The sequence below is a fragment of the Rhinoraja longicauda genome, chromosome 11 (assembly GCF_053455715.1).
Source record: "Rhinoraja longicauda isolate Sanriku21f chromosome 11, sRhiLon1.1, whole genome shotgun sequence".
Lineage (NCBI taxonomy): Eukaryota > Metazoa > Chordata > Chondrichthyes > Rajiformes > Arhynchobatidae > Rhinoraja > Rhinoraja longicauda.
This window is the reverse complement of record NC_135963.1, coordinates 48,789,877-48,805,580: the sequence shown is the minus strand read 5'-3', so window position 1 is coordinate 48,805,580 and position 15,704 is coordinate 48,789,877. Positions and strand designations below refer to the sequence as shown.

General features: G+C 41.7%; 1 protein-coding gene across 4 annotated transcripts in view; it reads right to left on the bottom strand.

Moving 5' to 3' along the window:
• edem3 (ER degradation enhancer, mannosidase alpha-like 3) overlaps positions 1-15,704 on the bottom strand; it is a 65,308-nt gene that overhangs the window by 23,231 nt on the left and 26,373 nt on the right. For all 4 annotated transcript variants that reach the window (XM_078407621.1, XM_078407622.1, XM_078407623.1 and 1 more), the window contains exons 3-9: positions 11,264-11,364; positions 10,164-10,203; positions 9,957-10,069; positions 9,690-9,843; positions 8,263-8,397; positions 3,850-3,955; positions 994-1,091 (exon numbers count right to left, since the gene is read on the bottom strand). In XM_078407621.1, coding sequence (XP_078263747.1) covers positions 994-1,091; positions 3,850-3,955; positions 8,263-8,397; positions 9,690-9,843; positions 9,957-10,069; positions 10,164-10,203; positions 11,264-11,364 — 747 coding nt within the window. The remainder of the gene's footprint in view (positions 1-993; positions 1,092-3,849; positions 3,956-8,262; positions 8,398-9,689; positions 9,844-9,956; positions 10,070-10,163; positions 10,204-11,263; positions 11,365-15,704) is intronic.

The window sequence follows — 15,704 nt, the reverse complement described above, 5'->3', positions numbered from 1 at the left end:
TGTATTACAGATGGGAATTAAATGTGACAAACTACAGACACTCCCTGACTTACGAATGAGGTGACTTATGTAAAGTTGCACATATGTAAACAATTCACTATAGGTGGTCCTGATTGCTGAATGACCTGTGTTATTGCAAAGGGCTTCCCATCCACTTCATAGAAATAAAAGCACCGCCTAGGCTCGCTGTTCTTCCTGCGATACTGGGAAGGCGAGCAAGAACGAGAGATACGGTGGAGAGCAACCTGGCTGAGTCGCCAACAACTTCCACAAGGTGCACCAGCATGCCCTTCTTCACCAGCTGCCGCACCATCTGGTTGGCGCGGCTATTGCTGCAGCTCACGCTGTTGCCCCCCAGCCAACAGCGCTTTCTTCAGGCGCCGCCACTGACAGGACGGTCTCGTTCACTGCGGGGCTCCCTCCCCTCTCTCCCGTTGCCACTGCTTTGTCCGTTCCCCCTTCCACCACCGCCTACTGCTCCTCCCAGTGATTGGAAGATGTCAGTGACTCCAGCAGGGGCCTAAAGACAGCGCTGTCCGCAGGGGCTACAACATGAGCCGCAACAACAGCCGCATCAACAAGTTGATGAAAAAGGACTCACTGGTGCAATCAGCGGCATCGGCCCTGGAGTAACAGCGGACTGAATCAGTCTGAGGGAAGGTCCCGACTCGAAACATTACATATCCATATTCTCCAGAGACAATGACTGACCTGCTGAGTTACACCAGCACTTTGTGTTGTTTTGTGTATTAACCAGCATCTGCAGTTCATTGTTTTTATCTAGTTTTAAGGTGATGCGGGCTTGCGTAAAATAGACACAAAATGCTGGAGTAACTCAGCGGGTCAGGCAGCATCTCGGGAGAGAAGGAATGGGTGACGTTTCGGGTGTGTAATATGGGTGCGTAAAATCTGACTTACATAAAGTTTTACAGAACGTAACCCTTATGCAAGTCGAGAAGTGTCTATACAAAAATAGAAAGAAACAAAGCTTACAGTGTTGAATCTCTGCAAATATCCATCATCACCAAGCAGAATGTACGCTTTGAAGAGGTACTCATAATAAGAATCAATCCCAGCTCCAACTCCACTGTCTGCAAGAAAAGAAATCAGCATATAAAAGAGAACATTGCCACAATAAAATAATGTTAACCTGAAAGAAGCACGTCATTATTCCAGCAAAATATGTTAAGTTAGCATTGTCTTAATATTAAGGAGAATGAACGGAATTTTTCACAATAACTCAGATAATACTTACTTAGTAAAATTGATAATGAGATAAGAAGGTACGGGTGTGAGAGAAAAAGTGGGCAATAACAACATTGGGAATAGGGTCATAAAACTTCAATTGAAATCATCTTTAGTTGGTAAAATGATAACCTCTCAAAAGAAGGGGAAGATAGAATCGCCTGTCAGAAATTACTGGCTGCTGTGAAATTTCAGCAAACTCGAATGAATAGTACTTGTTACTATTTAAGGTTGAATTAATTATTCATTAAATCATTAATTAGAATCCCATAAAAATCAGTATTACGCCACATCAATTTCACCAGATGATTTTTGCTGAAAATTATTTATTAAGAATGACTTGAATTGTTTTCTCTGGTGCAAACTGATGGGTGACCTGATAGATGCATATAAAATTATGAAAGGCATACACAAGGTAGGCGATCAGAGTTTCTCCCCCCAGGGTGGAAACATAGTAGAGAGCACGAGTTTAAGAGGAAAGGAGGATAGTTTAAAGGAGAAGTGCGATACAAAGTTTGTTTTTACACAAAGTGATGGGTGCCTGGAACACACTGCCAGCGGAAGCAGTAAAGGCAGATATAATATCAACGTTTGAAAGGCATTTAGACAGATGCATGAGGGGTAGGGAAGAGAGGGATAGGAACCATGTGTAGGCAGAGAGGATTAGTTTAATTTGGCATCATTGCTGGCGCACACCTGGTGGGCTGAAAGTGCTTGTTGCTGTGCTGTACTAAGTGCCATACTATGTTCCATTAATGAATGCTTTTCCCCCGTCCCTGCAAACAAATAGAAACTCGTAGAAATGCTATTTTTAAAATACAAATACTAATGTCTTTAAAAAAAAGCAGTCTATTATGTTACTGCTTCTCAGTTTAGGTCAGGAAGGTCGCACCTTGTACCTGATTGGATAAAGGACAGAAGGAGGGCCGGTGGGCAGACCGCCTGTGGGTGGCAGTGCAGTGCCTCGACAGGGGAGTGGGCCGCTGGAGGCACCGCAACAGCCTGCGGCTTGGCTGGACCGGGCGCCGATCCAAGAGGCTGAGCACATGGACCGGGTGCGGCTTGCCGCAGTGGAGGACACCACAACTACGCTTGGGCAGGCCGGGACTTTGAACTTGAAATGGCGCCAAACCTTGCAGTCCCGGCATGATATGTAACATGAATTTCACTATGCAATGTTTAATTGCATATGTGACATAAATAAATATCCATTGATGTGTGAGGAAACCAGAGCGCCCGGAGAAAACCCAAGGGAGGGAGAATGTATAAACTCCGTACAGACAGCACCCATAGTCAGGATCTGGCAAAAGACTCGGTGCATCAATTCGATCTATTCCTCTCATGATTTTATATACCTCTTTAAGATCTCCCCTCATCCTCTTGCGCTCCATGGAAAAGCGACCCAGCCTACTCAACCTCTCCCTATAGCTCACACCCTCTAGTTCTGGCAACATCCTCGTAAATCTTTTCTGAACCCTTTCGAGCTTGACAATTTCTTTCCTATAACAGGGTGCCCAGAACTGAACACAATATTCTAAATGCAGTCTCACCAACGTCTTATACAACTGCAACATGACCTCCCAACTTCTATACTCAATACTCTGACTGATGTAGGCCAAAGTGCCAAAAGCCTTTTTGACCACCTTATCTACCTGCGACTCGACCTTCAAGGAACCATGCATCTGTACTCCTAGATCCCTCTGCTCTACACTACCATTTACTGTGTGGGTCCTGCCCTTGTTCGACGTCCCAAAATGTAACACCTCACACTTCTCTGTATTAAATTCCATCAACCATTCCTCCGCCCAGCTGGTCAATTGATCCAGATCCTGCTGCAATCGTCCACAACCATCTTCACTATCTGCAAAACCACTAACTTTTGTGTCATCAGCAAACTTGCTAATCTTGCCCTGTATGTTCTCATCTGTCCTTTTGTCTCCCACCTTTTGTCTTTTTATCTCTGGCCTTTGTCCAACTATCCTCCTTACCTGCATCAACCTATTACCTACCAGGCTTTGTCCTGCCCTTCCTCTCTTCCAGCTTTCTTCCCCCCACCCCCTCATCCCGGGGTCCTTGAGGCCATACTTAATCAAATACTGTCTTGACATCAAGGACAGTCACACTCCCCTTATGTCTGGAATTCAACTTATGGTCCATGTTAGGATCTAGGCTATAATGAGGTCTGAAATAAAGCACAAACTGGTCTTTGCTGAGCAAGTGACACCTTCTACCACATTGCTGATGATTGATAGTAGACTGGGTGGTAATTTGTTTCAGTTTGGATTTGTCCTGTGTTTGGTGAACAGAATGCGCTGGACAATCTTCAACATTGTATAGAGATGGATTGTTGTACTGTACTGGAACAGCTTGGCAAGAGTCACAGCTTCATTTGGAATGTAAGCTTTTAGTACTCCAGACGAAATGTTGCTTTTGCAGTATTCTGTGCAGTCAGCCATTTGCAGATATCATGTGAAAGGAATCAAGTTGCCTGAAGACTAACCTCTGCGGTGGTGGAGATATCGGGAGGGAATTGTAGAGCATTTGATTTGATCAGAGAGAAGTGGTGAAGGAAATCGAGAGTAGTGGGGAAGGAATTAACCTCACCTCTGCGGACCCAGTCTCCTGTATGGATGTTGATGGTTGTTCCCACCAGATTGCTGTTGCGCTGTCTTTTCTCCCACAAAAAGTCTAAGGCCTTGCGAGCATGTTGCTGTACAAAAGTAAAACATTCCAATACATAAACAGCCATAGTCTGTCACAAAAGGTTAGATATAGTAGCTCCGGGATATCCAAGCTCAAAGTACAGTAAGTCTTAAAGAAACACACATCTACAGATTGCAGATAAATTACATAACACTTCTTGAATAATTACAGAATCCTTTTGTTGAAACAGCCAAGAACCAGACATGATATGCATAGATTATTGTCTTACATAAAAGCCATAATAAATATTTCTGTTTCATGGACTCATTACATAAAGCACTACTGTGAAATAGCTTACAAAATATATTTATTATATTTATCTGCCTACCATTCTTTTCACAAAAACGTTAGTGGACGTGGCCAGTATAATTAAAGATTGCCCACAAATTTTACACATTGATTTACTGGACTCTACAATAATACAGGATATGGGTGATGATTTTATAAGAAACCCTGCGCTGGATAGCCACTAGTTTAGGTTTATTATCATCACATGTACCGAGGTACAGCAAAATATTTATTTTTCATGTAATCTGATCAGATAATACTATACATAAATATAATCAAGTCAAACTCAAGTATAATAAGTAGAGCAATGGGGAAGATATGGAGGACAGATATGGTTCTCAGCCCTTTAATGCATCATTTCCAGAGACAAAGTCCAATGTCCCCATTGGGGGAGAGGTGAAATTAGACACTACCCAAGCGTATTAGAAAGATCATTCAGAAGCTTGATAACAGAGCTGAAGAAACTGTTCCTGAGTCTGGTGGGACAAGTTTTCAAGTCTCTGTATCTTCTGCTGGATCAGAGCAGGGAAAAGGAGGAATGACCGGGGAGGGACAAGTCTTTGATTTTATTGGCTGCTTTTCTGAGGCAAATTGAACGGTAGATGCAGTCAGTGGTGGCAAGTCTGATCTGTGTGATGACTGGGCTACATCTACTACTCGTTGCAATGCCTGGCCTACATGGGTGGAGCTGTTCCCAAACCAAGCTGTGATGCAAGCCGACAGCATGCTTTCTGTGGTGCATTTGTAGAAGTTTGTAAGAGTCATTGGAGACATGCCTAATATTCTCTGACTCCCAAGGAAGTGAAGGTGCAGTTGTCCCTTCTTGGCTGTCACATCAATGTGGTTGATCGATTACAGATTGTGGGTAATAGTAAGGTCCAGGAACTTAAAGCTCTCAACCACTTCATCACCATTGATGCTGATTAGGGTGGATACTCCACCCTGAGGTCGATAGCTAACTCCTTCATCTTGTTGACATTGAGGGAGAGGTTATTGTCTTGACACCATGTTACTAAATTCTCCATCACCTTCCTGTACGTCATTTGTTCGTGATCCGGCCCACCACAGTGGTGTACTCTGAAGATGGAATTAGATTTGAATTTAACTGGACAATCATGAGTGTATAGGGAGTACAGCAGGGGACTGAGATTGCATCCTTTCAGGGCACAGGTGTTGAGAATTACTGTGGTGGAGGTGTCACATACTGATTGTGCTCCCTGGGTCAGAAAGGGGAGGATCTAGTGCCAGGGAGGGGTGCAGATTCATCAGTTCAGGAGTTTGGAGATTAGTTTAGTTGGGATTATGGTGTTCGAGAAGGAACTATAGTCGACAAATAGAAATCTGATGTAAGAGTCCTTGTTGTCCTGGTGTTCCAGAAATGGGTTTAAGGCCAGGGAGATGGTGTCTGCTGTAGACCTGCTGCAACAGTAAGCAAACTGCAGTGGATCAAGGCTGGCTGGGAGACTGGAGATAATGTGCACCATCACCAGTCTCTTGAAGCACTTCTTGATGGTGTATGTTAGCACCACTGGATGGTAGTCATTAAGGCACACTACCTTACTGTTCTTTGGCACCAGGATGATAATACGCTTTGTGAAGCAGTTGGAGACCTCAGAATGGAGCAGTGAGAAGTTCAAGATGTCTGTGAATACCTCTGCCGGCTGATCGGCACAGGTCCTAAGAACATGGACATGGACTCCATCCAGCCGGTTGCTTTCTGCGGGTTCACTCTCAAGAAGGCTGAACTTTAACTCCCGTTCCCATTCTCATACTGACCTCTGACCTGGACCTCCTCCATTTTCAGAGTGAGGCCAAACGTAAAATGGAGGAACAGCACTTTATTTTTCTCTTGGGCAGCTTACAACCCAGCAGTATGAATATTAATTTCTCTAACTTCAGGTAACCTTTGCACCCCTTCTTTATCCATCCCTCCCCCACCTTGGTCATCGTACTAGTTTTACTCAACTCTGTTGAGTTCCACTGTCTGTATAACTCGTTATCTCCTATCCCACAGCCAACAATAAACCATTGTGGGTTCCACATTTCCTGATTAAAATTGCTTTCTGCATATCTTCCATTTATTCGTCTTAAGTACCATCTATATCTCTTGTTCCCCTTTCCCCTGACTCTCAGTCTGATGAAGGGGCTCGACGTCACTGGAATTTAGAAGAATGAGAGGCGATCTTATAAAAACATACAAGATTATTAAAGGATTGGGACAGGCTAGATGCAGGAAAAATGTTCCTGATGTTGGGGGAGTCCAGAACCAGGAGTCACAGTTTAAGAATAAGGGGTAGGCCATTTAGGACTGAGATAAGGAAAAACTTCTTCACCCAGAGAGTTGTGAATCTGTGGAATTCTCTGCCACAGAAGGCAGTGGAGGCCAATTCACTGGATGTTTTCAAGAGAGTGTTAGATTTAGCTCTTCAGGCTAAAGGAATCAAGGGATATGGGGAAAAAGCATGAACGGGGTACTGATTTTAGATGATCAGCCATGATCATATTCAATGGTTCGAAGGGTCAAATGGCCTATTCCTGCACCTATTTTTCTATGTTTGTAAAACATTCCTTTTCTCCAGAGATGCAGCCTGACCCACTGAGTTACTCCAGCTTTTTGTGTCCGTCTCTGGTTTAAATCAGCATCTGCAGTTCCTCCTTACACAAGGCAGATCTTACGTCTGCCGCAGTAACCGTAGGTACAGATCAGGGGACTGAGCCTCAAGGTGCCCCTGTCATCCTCGAGTAGGAAGTGTTATTGCCAATTTGTACTGATAGAGGCTGCTGTTGAGGAAGTAGAGCATGCAATTTTTTAGGGATTTTGAAGATCAGTGTAGATGATGGTGTTCAGCGCTAAGATGAACAACAGCCTGCAAATGTGTTCTCAATGTCCAAGTAGTCCAATGCAGAGTGGAGAGCCAGCAGGATCGTAATGGCAGTTGATCTTTTTTGGTGGTAGGTAAATTGCAGCAGGTCCCACGGTCCATTAAGGGTATTGACCTCCTCCACAGATTGAAGGGGTTGACTGGAAGTGCTGCCTCACAAAAAGGCAACTAATATCATCAAATATCCACACCACACTGATCACGATTTCATCTTGCTGCTACCATCAGGAAGAAGTTGCCTGGGAACTATGGTTTCAAGAGCAGTTTTTTTCCCCATCAACCATCAGGGTCTTGAACCACAACTACCTCGGCAATGATTGAATATAAATTTTGTGTAGGATGAAACATCAAATGCTGGTTTTTACCGAAGATAGACACAAAGTGCTAGAGTAATTTAGCGGGTCAGGCAGCATCTCTGGAGAAAATGGATGGGTGACTTTTTGGTCCGGAACCCTTCTTTAGACTTTTTCTCCAGAGGTGCTACCTGAACGGTTGAATTACTCCAGCACTTTGTGTCTATCTTCGGTGTAAACCAGCATCTGTAGTTCATTTCTACACACTCTCGACTCTTGAGTGTGTATAGATCATCCTGCTATAAACATTAGTGGTAGCAGATTGAACTAAGAGTATAAAGGGAAAATAAATCAACATCATTTCAATTTTCAAATAAAAGACTTTTTGTTAAATGTAGAGAACATCGATAATCTTTGATTCAATTATTTCTCTACCTCCAGGTTTGTGGAATCTGCTGATACTTCTTTCAGTGCTGACAAAGGCATCACAGGGCGAGTGACTTTCTCTGAATCTTACAGTTTGTTGGACAACAATAAAATAGACAATAGGTGCAGGAGGAGGCCATTCGGCCCTTCGAGCCAGCACCGCCATTCAATGTGATCACGGCTGATCATTCTCAATCAGTACCCCATTCCTGCCTTCTCCCCATACCCCCTGACTCCGCTATCCTTAAGAGCTCTATCTAGCTCTCTCTTGAATGCATTCAGAGAATTGGCCTCCACTGCCTTCTGTGGCAGAGAATTCCACAGAGGGAATGGGACAGAGCACATTTGCACAATTAGGTGCTTCCAAATCTAAATGGTACACGGATTCTGACCCATCCTAATTGCTCTTTCCAACTATCACGTACCTCAAAAACAGGGTCTCCAGTAAGTCTGCTCAGAGCTGCGAACTCCAGGATGAGGGTTCCTGCACAGGCCGTACAGGTGTCTGTTTCTGTGCCTGTTCTGGCTTCCGGCCGCCTTAATCCATATTTCAGGTTTACCTTTAGTTTAAAAATACATTTTATATTAATCATAATGAAGTGAAGAAAGTGGTACAAAGAATATTAAAATGCTTATATTTCTTACACCCTTAATCTATCATTTGTTACGAACACATCAAAAGAGTTCATGTTTAAATTCAGTATTAACGAATTTGTTGCTGTTAGAGTGCATCGAAAAAATGGTCCCTTAGGGTGGGGGGGTAGAAAAGCAGAGTATCAGGAAACCCATACATGGACAATATGCACAATCCATACCACTGGAGGTCAGGATTGAACCCAAGAAGTAGGGGCAGCAGGTCTACCAGCTGGGTCATTGCACTGCCATTTTTGATATTGTACAGTATCCTTAATGCTCGTGATTTCCTCTGTAATAACTCTTTAGCCAAAAGAGAAACAATAATTTTGTATGCAGAGATGATGATTTATGCTTGATTTATTTCCATACCTCTTGGATGGCTTTGCAACAGTGTAACTGTGATAATCAAGTACCACAATGGACAACTTGTGGCATTGAAGTTTTACACAAAGTGGATATTTCCAATTGCACCCTGCATTTGCCAAATGTTAAATTCGCCCAGTGCTGTGATGTAGGATGCAGTATCTCACTTGACTTTTACCTGACCAAAACCCCACTATTACGCTGTGGTCAACTGCAGTTTTATTTTCCTGACAGCTGCCCAAATAGAAATTCATGTGGTATACCATCAAACAATATAATTCTTAGTCCTGAATCATCATTCTCAGAAACTGCATGCAAACCCTCTGTTCCTCCACCCACTAAAGTGACTTGACTATGGTATATCACAACCTTATCACTTCCTTTAACTGGATCCTTCAGTGGTGCGGTCACGTCTATCATAATGATGCATTTCTACATCGTTCACAGCTGAAGGTTAGCAGTTCGTCATCTCAGTCAATATCATGTAACACTTTGCAGTGGCAACTCCTGATATAATTTGGGATGAAGATACACATTTTCCTGCCAACCAATTCCAACTGCCCAATAATATAATGGTACTTCAGACAAAAAAAAAACCCCTTCCCCTGTATCTCTTCTGCACTTTTGTCACCTGTCTCATCCATTTCTTAGCTCCATCGTCTTTGCATCTCACCTTTGTCGTTCTCACTCCATGATCCCACTGTCCAGATATGTACTTCTCTTTGTACTCTTATCCCTCACCACTGATCCAATTATTCCTCATCCTTTAGTCCCACTTAATCTGTAGAAATGTCGTAGCATTGTCTAATGTTGATAGCTAACTGAATTAAATCAAGTGGAGAGTTTTACTCACTCTGGGGTAAGGAAGCCCACTGGTAGTATTGAATGCAGGCAGCAACCTGTACCCAAGATCCTTTGCCATGAAGAGAAGGTCATCGTTGTACCACTGCATCTGCTCACGTTTTTCTTTCACTAAGGTGGCCATGGCATGGCCTCCCAGCAAACCTCTAAGAAATGAATAATCAATGGCATATCAGCGACTTGAGGCGTTCTTTTATATCATATTTTAACATTTTTCAGCTATAGCTTTTTATATATCTATTTATCTCATTTTACTCACCCCAGCACCCTAATATTAGTCTCAAAGACTGAGACAACAATATCATTATCCAAGTGTACATCATTTATAACCTTTTTCACAGCGACTTCAAATTCTTCTATTTGATTCAGCAGCTGGAAACACAAAATCATACGATTTAGTGACTCTTCCTGCTTTGTTGTTCTTCAATACATATATTGAACTAAAATCTAAGCAGCTTTCACTTACTGCAAGAGTATCCAGAGTGTCAATTAAGGTCAAAGAAAACCTGAAAGCAAATAATAAATAGTTAACGTGAGGGTAAAGCAAACAGTTTTTGATGCATGCCAGTGAAAGTTTATATGATGACTTCAATATCAATTTAGTAAAGTTTTTGATGTTTTTAGTCGACTAACAGATTTCTAAAGATGGGAAAATCACCCATAGAAAAATAGCCAGTCAGTACAACTGTTCATATAAGACTAACTGAAAACCTGGATATTATTTTGGATTTTCCACAGAAACAGAGTGGAATTGTGGAATGTAATTCTCAATTCTCCAGTGAATTGGATTTTATTTACCAGGGAACAATTCAATCTTTGGAAATCCCATTGGTATCTGATTAGTCAAGCTTGCAGTACTTGAATTATCCTTAAAAAAAAGGTGACACAAAATGCTGGAGTAACTCAGCGGGTCAGGCAGCATCTTTGGAGAGTAGGAATGGGTGACGTTTTGGGTCGAGTCCCTTCTTCAGTCTGAAGAAGGATCTTGACCCGAAACGTCACCCATTCCTTATCTCCAGAGATGCTGCCTGACCCGCTGAGTTACTCCAGCATTTTGTGTCTACCTTCGATTTAAACCAGTATCTACAGTTTTCTTTCCTACACTTAAAAAAAGTTTTCTTTCCTACACTTAAAAAAAAGAGTTGGCACCTCATCCACCCCTTTAATGCCGCATGTCAGGCTTATTTCAAAGTTTATGCAGCCAGACGTGTAAATGAGCGAGACGCTGTCTGCCTGAAACAGAGGCAAGTTTGATGGTTACGTGGACTCAGTTGTAGCATTATCGCCTCAAACGTTGCAAGATCTTTTACATTTCAGTGGCCACCCTTTAAATGAATAGTTATTATCGGGCAAACATTCAAAGTTTAACGCCTTCAAGTTGAATAGGAGCTAAATCTTCCAACTCTGGCTTTTCCCCAAATAATAAAAATTATAGCATCCAAACCTCTACTGTACTATTTTAAGTTAACCGAAATTGTATTGTAACCTGCATTTCACACTTTCTTCAGCATGTCTAAGAACAAATGCTGAGACTAACAGAGAGATTTAGTCAAAAGGGGCACTAACTTGCCAAGTGCATCATCCACGTCACCACGACTAGGTTCCAAGCCACGCACACGGCCACGACATGTCAGCGGCATTAGTTCATCAGCTGGGTAAGCGTGTTTCTGCACAAAGCCAAAAAATAAGTAAATCCTTCTCTCTATAGACATTTTAAAAATAGAATATATTAGTTGGATAAATTTTCTGAAGAGAGCAATATTCTAAACATTAGAGAATAATGCAATTCAAAAGCAGTTCAAGTTACATGATAACAGTCATACTATTATGGATTACATTTCATAAAAAACAATTGTATAAATGAATCCTATTTGGTGAGATCACATCAGAATTACCGTGTACAACCTTGTTCTCTTTACTTTGGGAATATAGAACATTAAACAATGTCTAATGTCTACAATGTCTAAGCCAAACATGACGCAAAGACCAACTCTTTTCTGCCTGCACGTAATCCGTATCTCTCCATTCCCTCCATATCCATGTGCCTATCCAAAAATCTCTTAAATGTCACCATCTGTCTCACCCATCACCACTGATAGCACATACTAGGCTCTCTCCACCTTGTGTGTAAAAAAACTTGCCCCACACAAGTTTAATCTTTGCCCCTCTCACTTTAAAGCTATGCCCTGCAGTATTTGATTTTTCCATCTTGAGAAAAAAGGTTCTGACTGTCAACCCTAACTATGCCTCTCATAATTTTATATATTTCTATCAGGTCTACCCTGAACCTCTGGTGTCCAAGAGGAAACAATCCAAGTCTGTCCAACCTCCCCCTATAGCTAATACCCCCAAACACAGGCATCATTCTGGTAAACCTCCTTTGCACCCTTTCCAAAGTGCCCACCAGATTGGAAGGAGGGATGAAGTCAAGAAAATATCTGAGACACTGAAGATGAACAGAAAAGTGTATAAAACATTTCTATAGAAGAGCAAGAACAAAGTGGAACCATGGGTCAGAACAGTTTCAAGACAGTTGGAAACAAACTGCTGGGGGAACTCAGCAGGTCAGGCAGCATTCATGGATAGAATTGGAAAACAACAGTTCGGATTACGTCCCTCTTCAGACTCAAAATTTTGTTTTTTGTTCAAGAGTCTAGAATCTGCTGTCTTCTGTGTGTTTCAGGATAGTCAGAGTTGCAGGAGAAAGAGGTTGAGAGTTTGCGTGTGATAACACATTGGTGAAAATGGATCTCAACGTGTAGCAAGAGCACTGGTTCAGAAAACAACAAATATTTCAGCAACACAACAGTGGGTGGTCCCAATTCAGGAAGGGAGGGATTTTCATTTAGAATTAATGTGGAATATATCAGAGCTGGAGACAACTGTTCTTGTAAAAGATGCAGCAATAGAGACTACTTTTGCCAAATACCTGATACAAATTGAGAAAGAAAACGGAGTTAACCAATGGAAAATAGACGAACAGAAATCCTTCTCCCGGACTTCCAACACAATGTTGTTGAAACATTGTCTCTTCCCCTCGGCTTGCACTCTGCAGGGGGTATGGGGAGAAGGCAGGAACGGGGTACTGATTGAGAATGATCAGCCATGATCACATTGAATGGCGGTGCTGGCTCGAAGGGCCTCCTCCTGCACCTATTGTCTATTACTTTCTCCCAACACCCTAATCCAGACACTCGTCTCTCCTTCACTTTCTAACTGTATCTTCCTGTTCAATCATAGGAGATGCAACCTTATACTTTCTCTATATCGCACCATCTAGGGTTCCAAATGCTCTCCAGGGGAAATAGATTTACTTGTAATTCTTTAAATGTAGCATACAGCATTAATTTCTCACGACAAAGGAAACCAAACATTTATTGGGTGACCATTTTGAGAACACGTCCATTGATGTGATCCAGATGAAAAGACCCATCTGGCTTAAATTCTCAATTCTTCTCTCTCGTTCCTCTCCTAAACTGTTCCGTGGAGCACAATGAAAGTGTGAAGAACAACGAGTCTAATTCTTGAATTAAGCCTTTAACAATTCCAGATTGCTGCTATTTGTTTTTATAAAATCTGCAATTCCCTGAAGATGTTTCCTCTCCTTTTGTAAATATTGGCATTATGTTAGCTATTTACCAACTGCTCTGAGAGGTATCACAAAATGCTGGAGTAATTCAGCAGGTCAGGCAGCATCTAGGAGAGAAGGAATGGGTGACGTTTCGGGTCAAGACCCTTCTTCAGACTGATGTCAGGGGGGCGGGACAAAGATAGGATATAGGTGGAGACAGGTGGACCACCAACACCAAACGCAGGCTCGGCGATCGTTTCGTTCAACACGTTCGCTCAGTCCGCCTTAACCAACCTAATCTTCCGGTGGCTGAGCACTTCAACTCCCCCTCCCACTCCCAGTCTGACCTTTCTGTCATGGGCCTCCTCTGGTGCCATAATGAGGCCCACCGGAAATTGGAGGAACAGCACTTCATATTTCGCTTGGGCAGCTTACAGCCCAGCGGTATGAACATTGACTTCTCCAACTTTAGATAGTTCCTCTGTCCCTCTCTTCCCCTCCCCCTTCCCAGTTCTCCCACTGTCTTCCTGTCTCCACCTATATCCTTTCTTTGAACCGCCCCCCTGACATCAGTCTGAAGAAGGGTCTCGACCCGAAACGTCACCCATTCCTTCTCTCCTAGATGCTGCCTGGCCTGCTGAGTTACTCTAACATTTTGTGACACCTTCGATTTGTACCAGCATCTGCAGTTATTTTCCTACACAACTGCTCTGAGAGTATATTTTAATAAAAACTTATTAAAAGTATGCATGGTCTGTTTATCTTTTAACTTGCATGGATGTACTGTCTCCACAGAATAGTTTACCGTGCTTGATTTGACTGTTTTAATGTTTTTTTTAAAAGGCAAATACATAATTAATTTTGCGTCAAAGAGATATAATTTCTTTCCACTATATGGAAGTATGTCTATTTCAGTTCTCACTTTGGGAGACAACTTACTTGCATTTAAAAGTTATTGTTATGCTGTCTATTCACATGTTGTATCAAGTTTAGCACATATCTGTCCTCCTCCTTATCATTCTGACCAATTGCAATTGATATATGCTTTTCTTCCCCTTTTAATTACTTGTCTGCAAACAGATAAGCTTTTGTATTTGCACTGTAGCCTTCTGAATCAGCATTATACAGGGGAACCGATGTAAGTACAAGTATTTGTTCTGGGTCAAGGTTTAAATCCTTTGGATTAGTGCAATATTTACCCATCCAGATGAAATAAAGCACACATAAAACAAACACCAGCCTGCATCTACTGTAATTTTCAGTTGGTAGCACAGAACATATACGTGCTGGGGAACAGACCCAACAAAGAGAGCTAATAGAAAGTAAACAGACTTAGTAACAATACCCATGCTGAATATCAAACATCAATCCATTACTTGTGTATGAAGGAACTACAGATGCTGGTTTAAACCAAAGATAGACACAAAAGCTGGAATAACTCAGCGGGACAGGGAGCATCTCTGGAGAGATGGAATGGGTAACGTTTCGGGTCGAGACCCTTCTTCAAACTGAAGGGTCTCGACCTGAAACGTCACCCATTCCTACTCTCCAGAGATGCTGCCTGTCCCGCTGAATTACTCCATCTTTTTGTGTCTCTCAATCCATTACTTATTCTAATTGACAATAAATTACGTAAAATGTTCTGTTTTGCAGTTTATGAAGCTGCCAAGCCTGTGACAGCATATATAGCCAGTGTTTTGGTTTTGTAGCGATTGCATTTTTAAAAAGGTTTTAACTTAAAATAAAGTAAAAATCTTAAATATGATTGGTCGTTTTAAATTGTTGTTAAATGAATAAATATTAATGTGTACAATAGCCAATGATTTAATTGAGAGGCTAGTGGAAACTCATGACTATTTCCTCATTAAAAAAATAGATACGCAAATTAAATATGAAACCTGTACGTTTACCCTTCATAAAGTTACAAGATATGCATATAGCAATGAGGAATACCTAAAATTTATGATAAAATGTTAATGGTAATATTGTACTTTAAAAGACACTGAAAAGGTAAGGGCAAAACATCTATTAAAGCTAATCAACTTTTCGAAAAAAATAATGATTTGGTCTAAATAATGTCCTTCAATCCAGAACTATGATGCCTTTTAATAAAAGTCTAACATTCTTAGTGCAGAACCATGATCTGTTTGTCCAGTTCTTTATATCCTGCTTCACCAGGAACAGGAAATTATTAATAGTAAAATGCAAAACCCGGATGTTGAAGATTGGATTAGATAATCGGTTATTTGCGCAGCAAAGCAGTAAAATTAACGAGGGTGGTTCCAGTTTTGATTATCAAGGAGAGTAGACTATTCATGAAAATAATCATCGCCGAAACACATTTAAATAAAGTGACTCATCTGGGAGCTGGAGAACAAAGTAGCAAATGTTGGTCTGGGACACAACTGCTACCTAGAATACTCTTAACACCGTCAA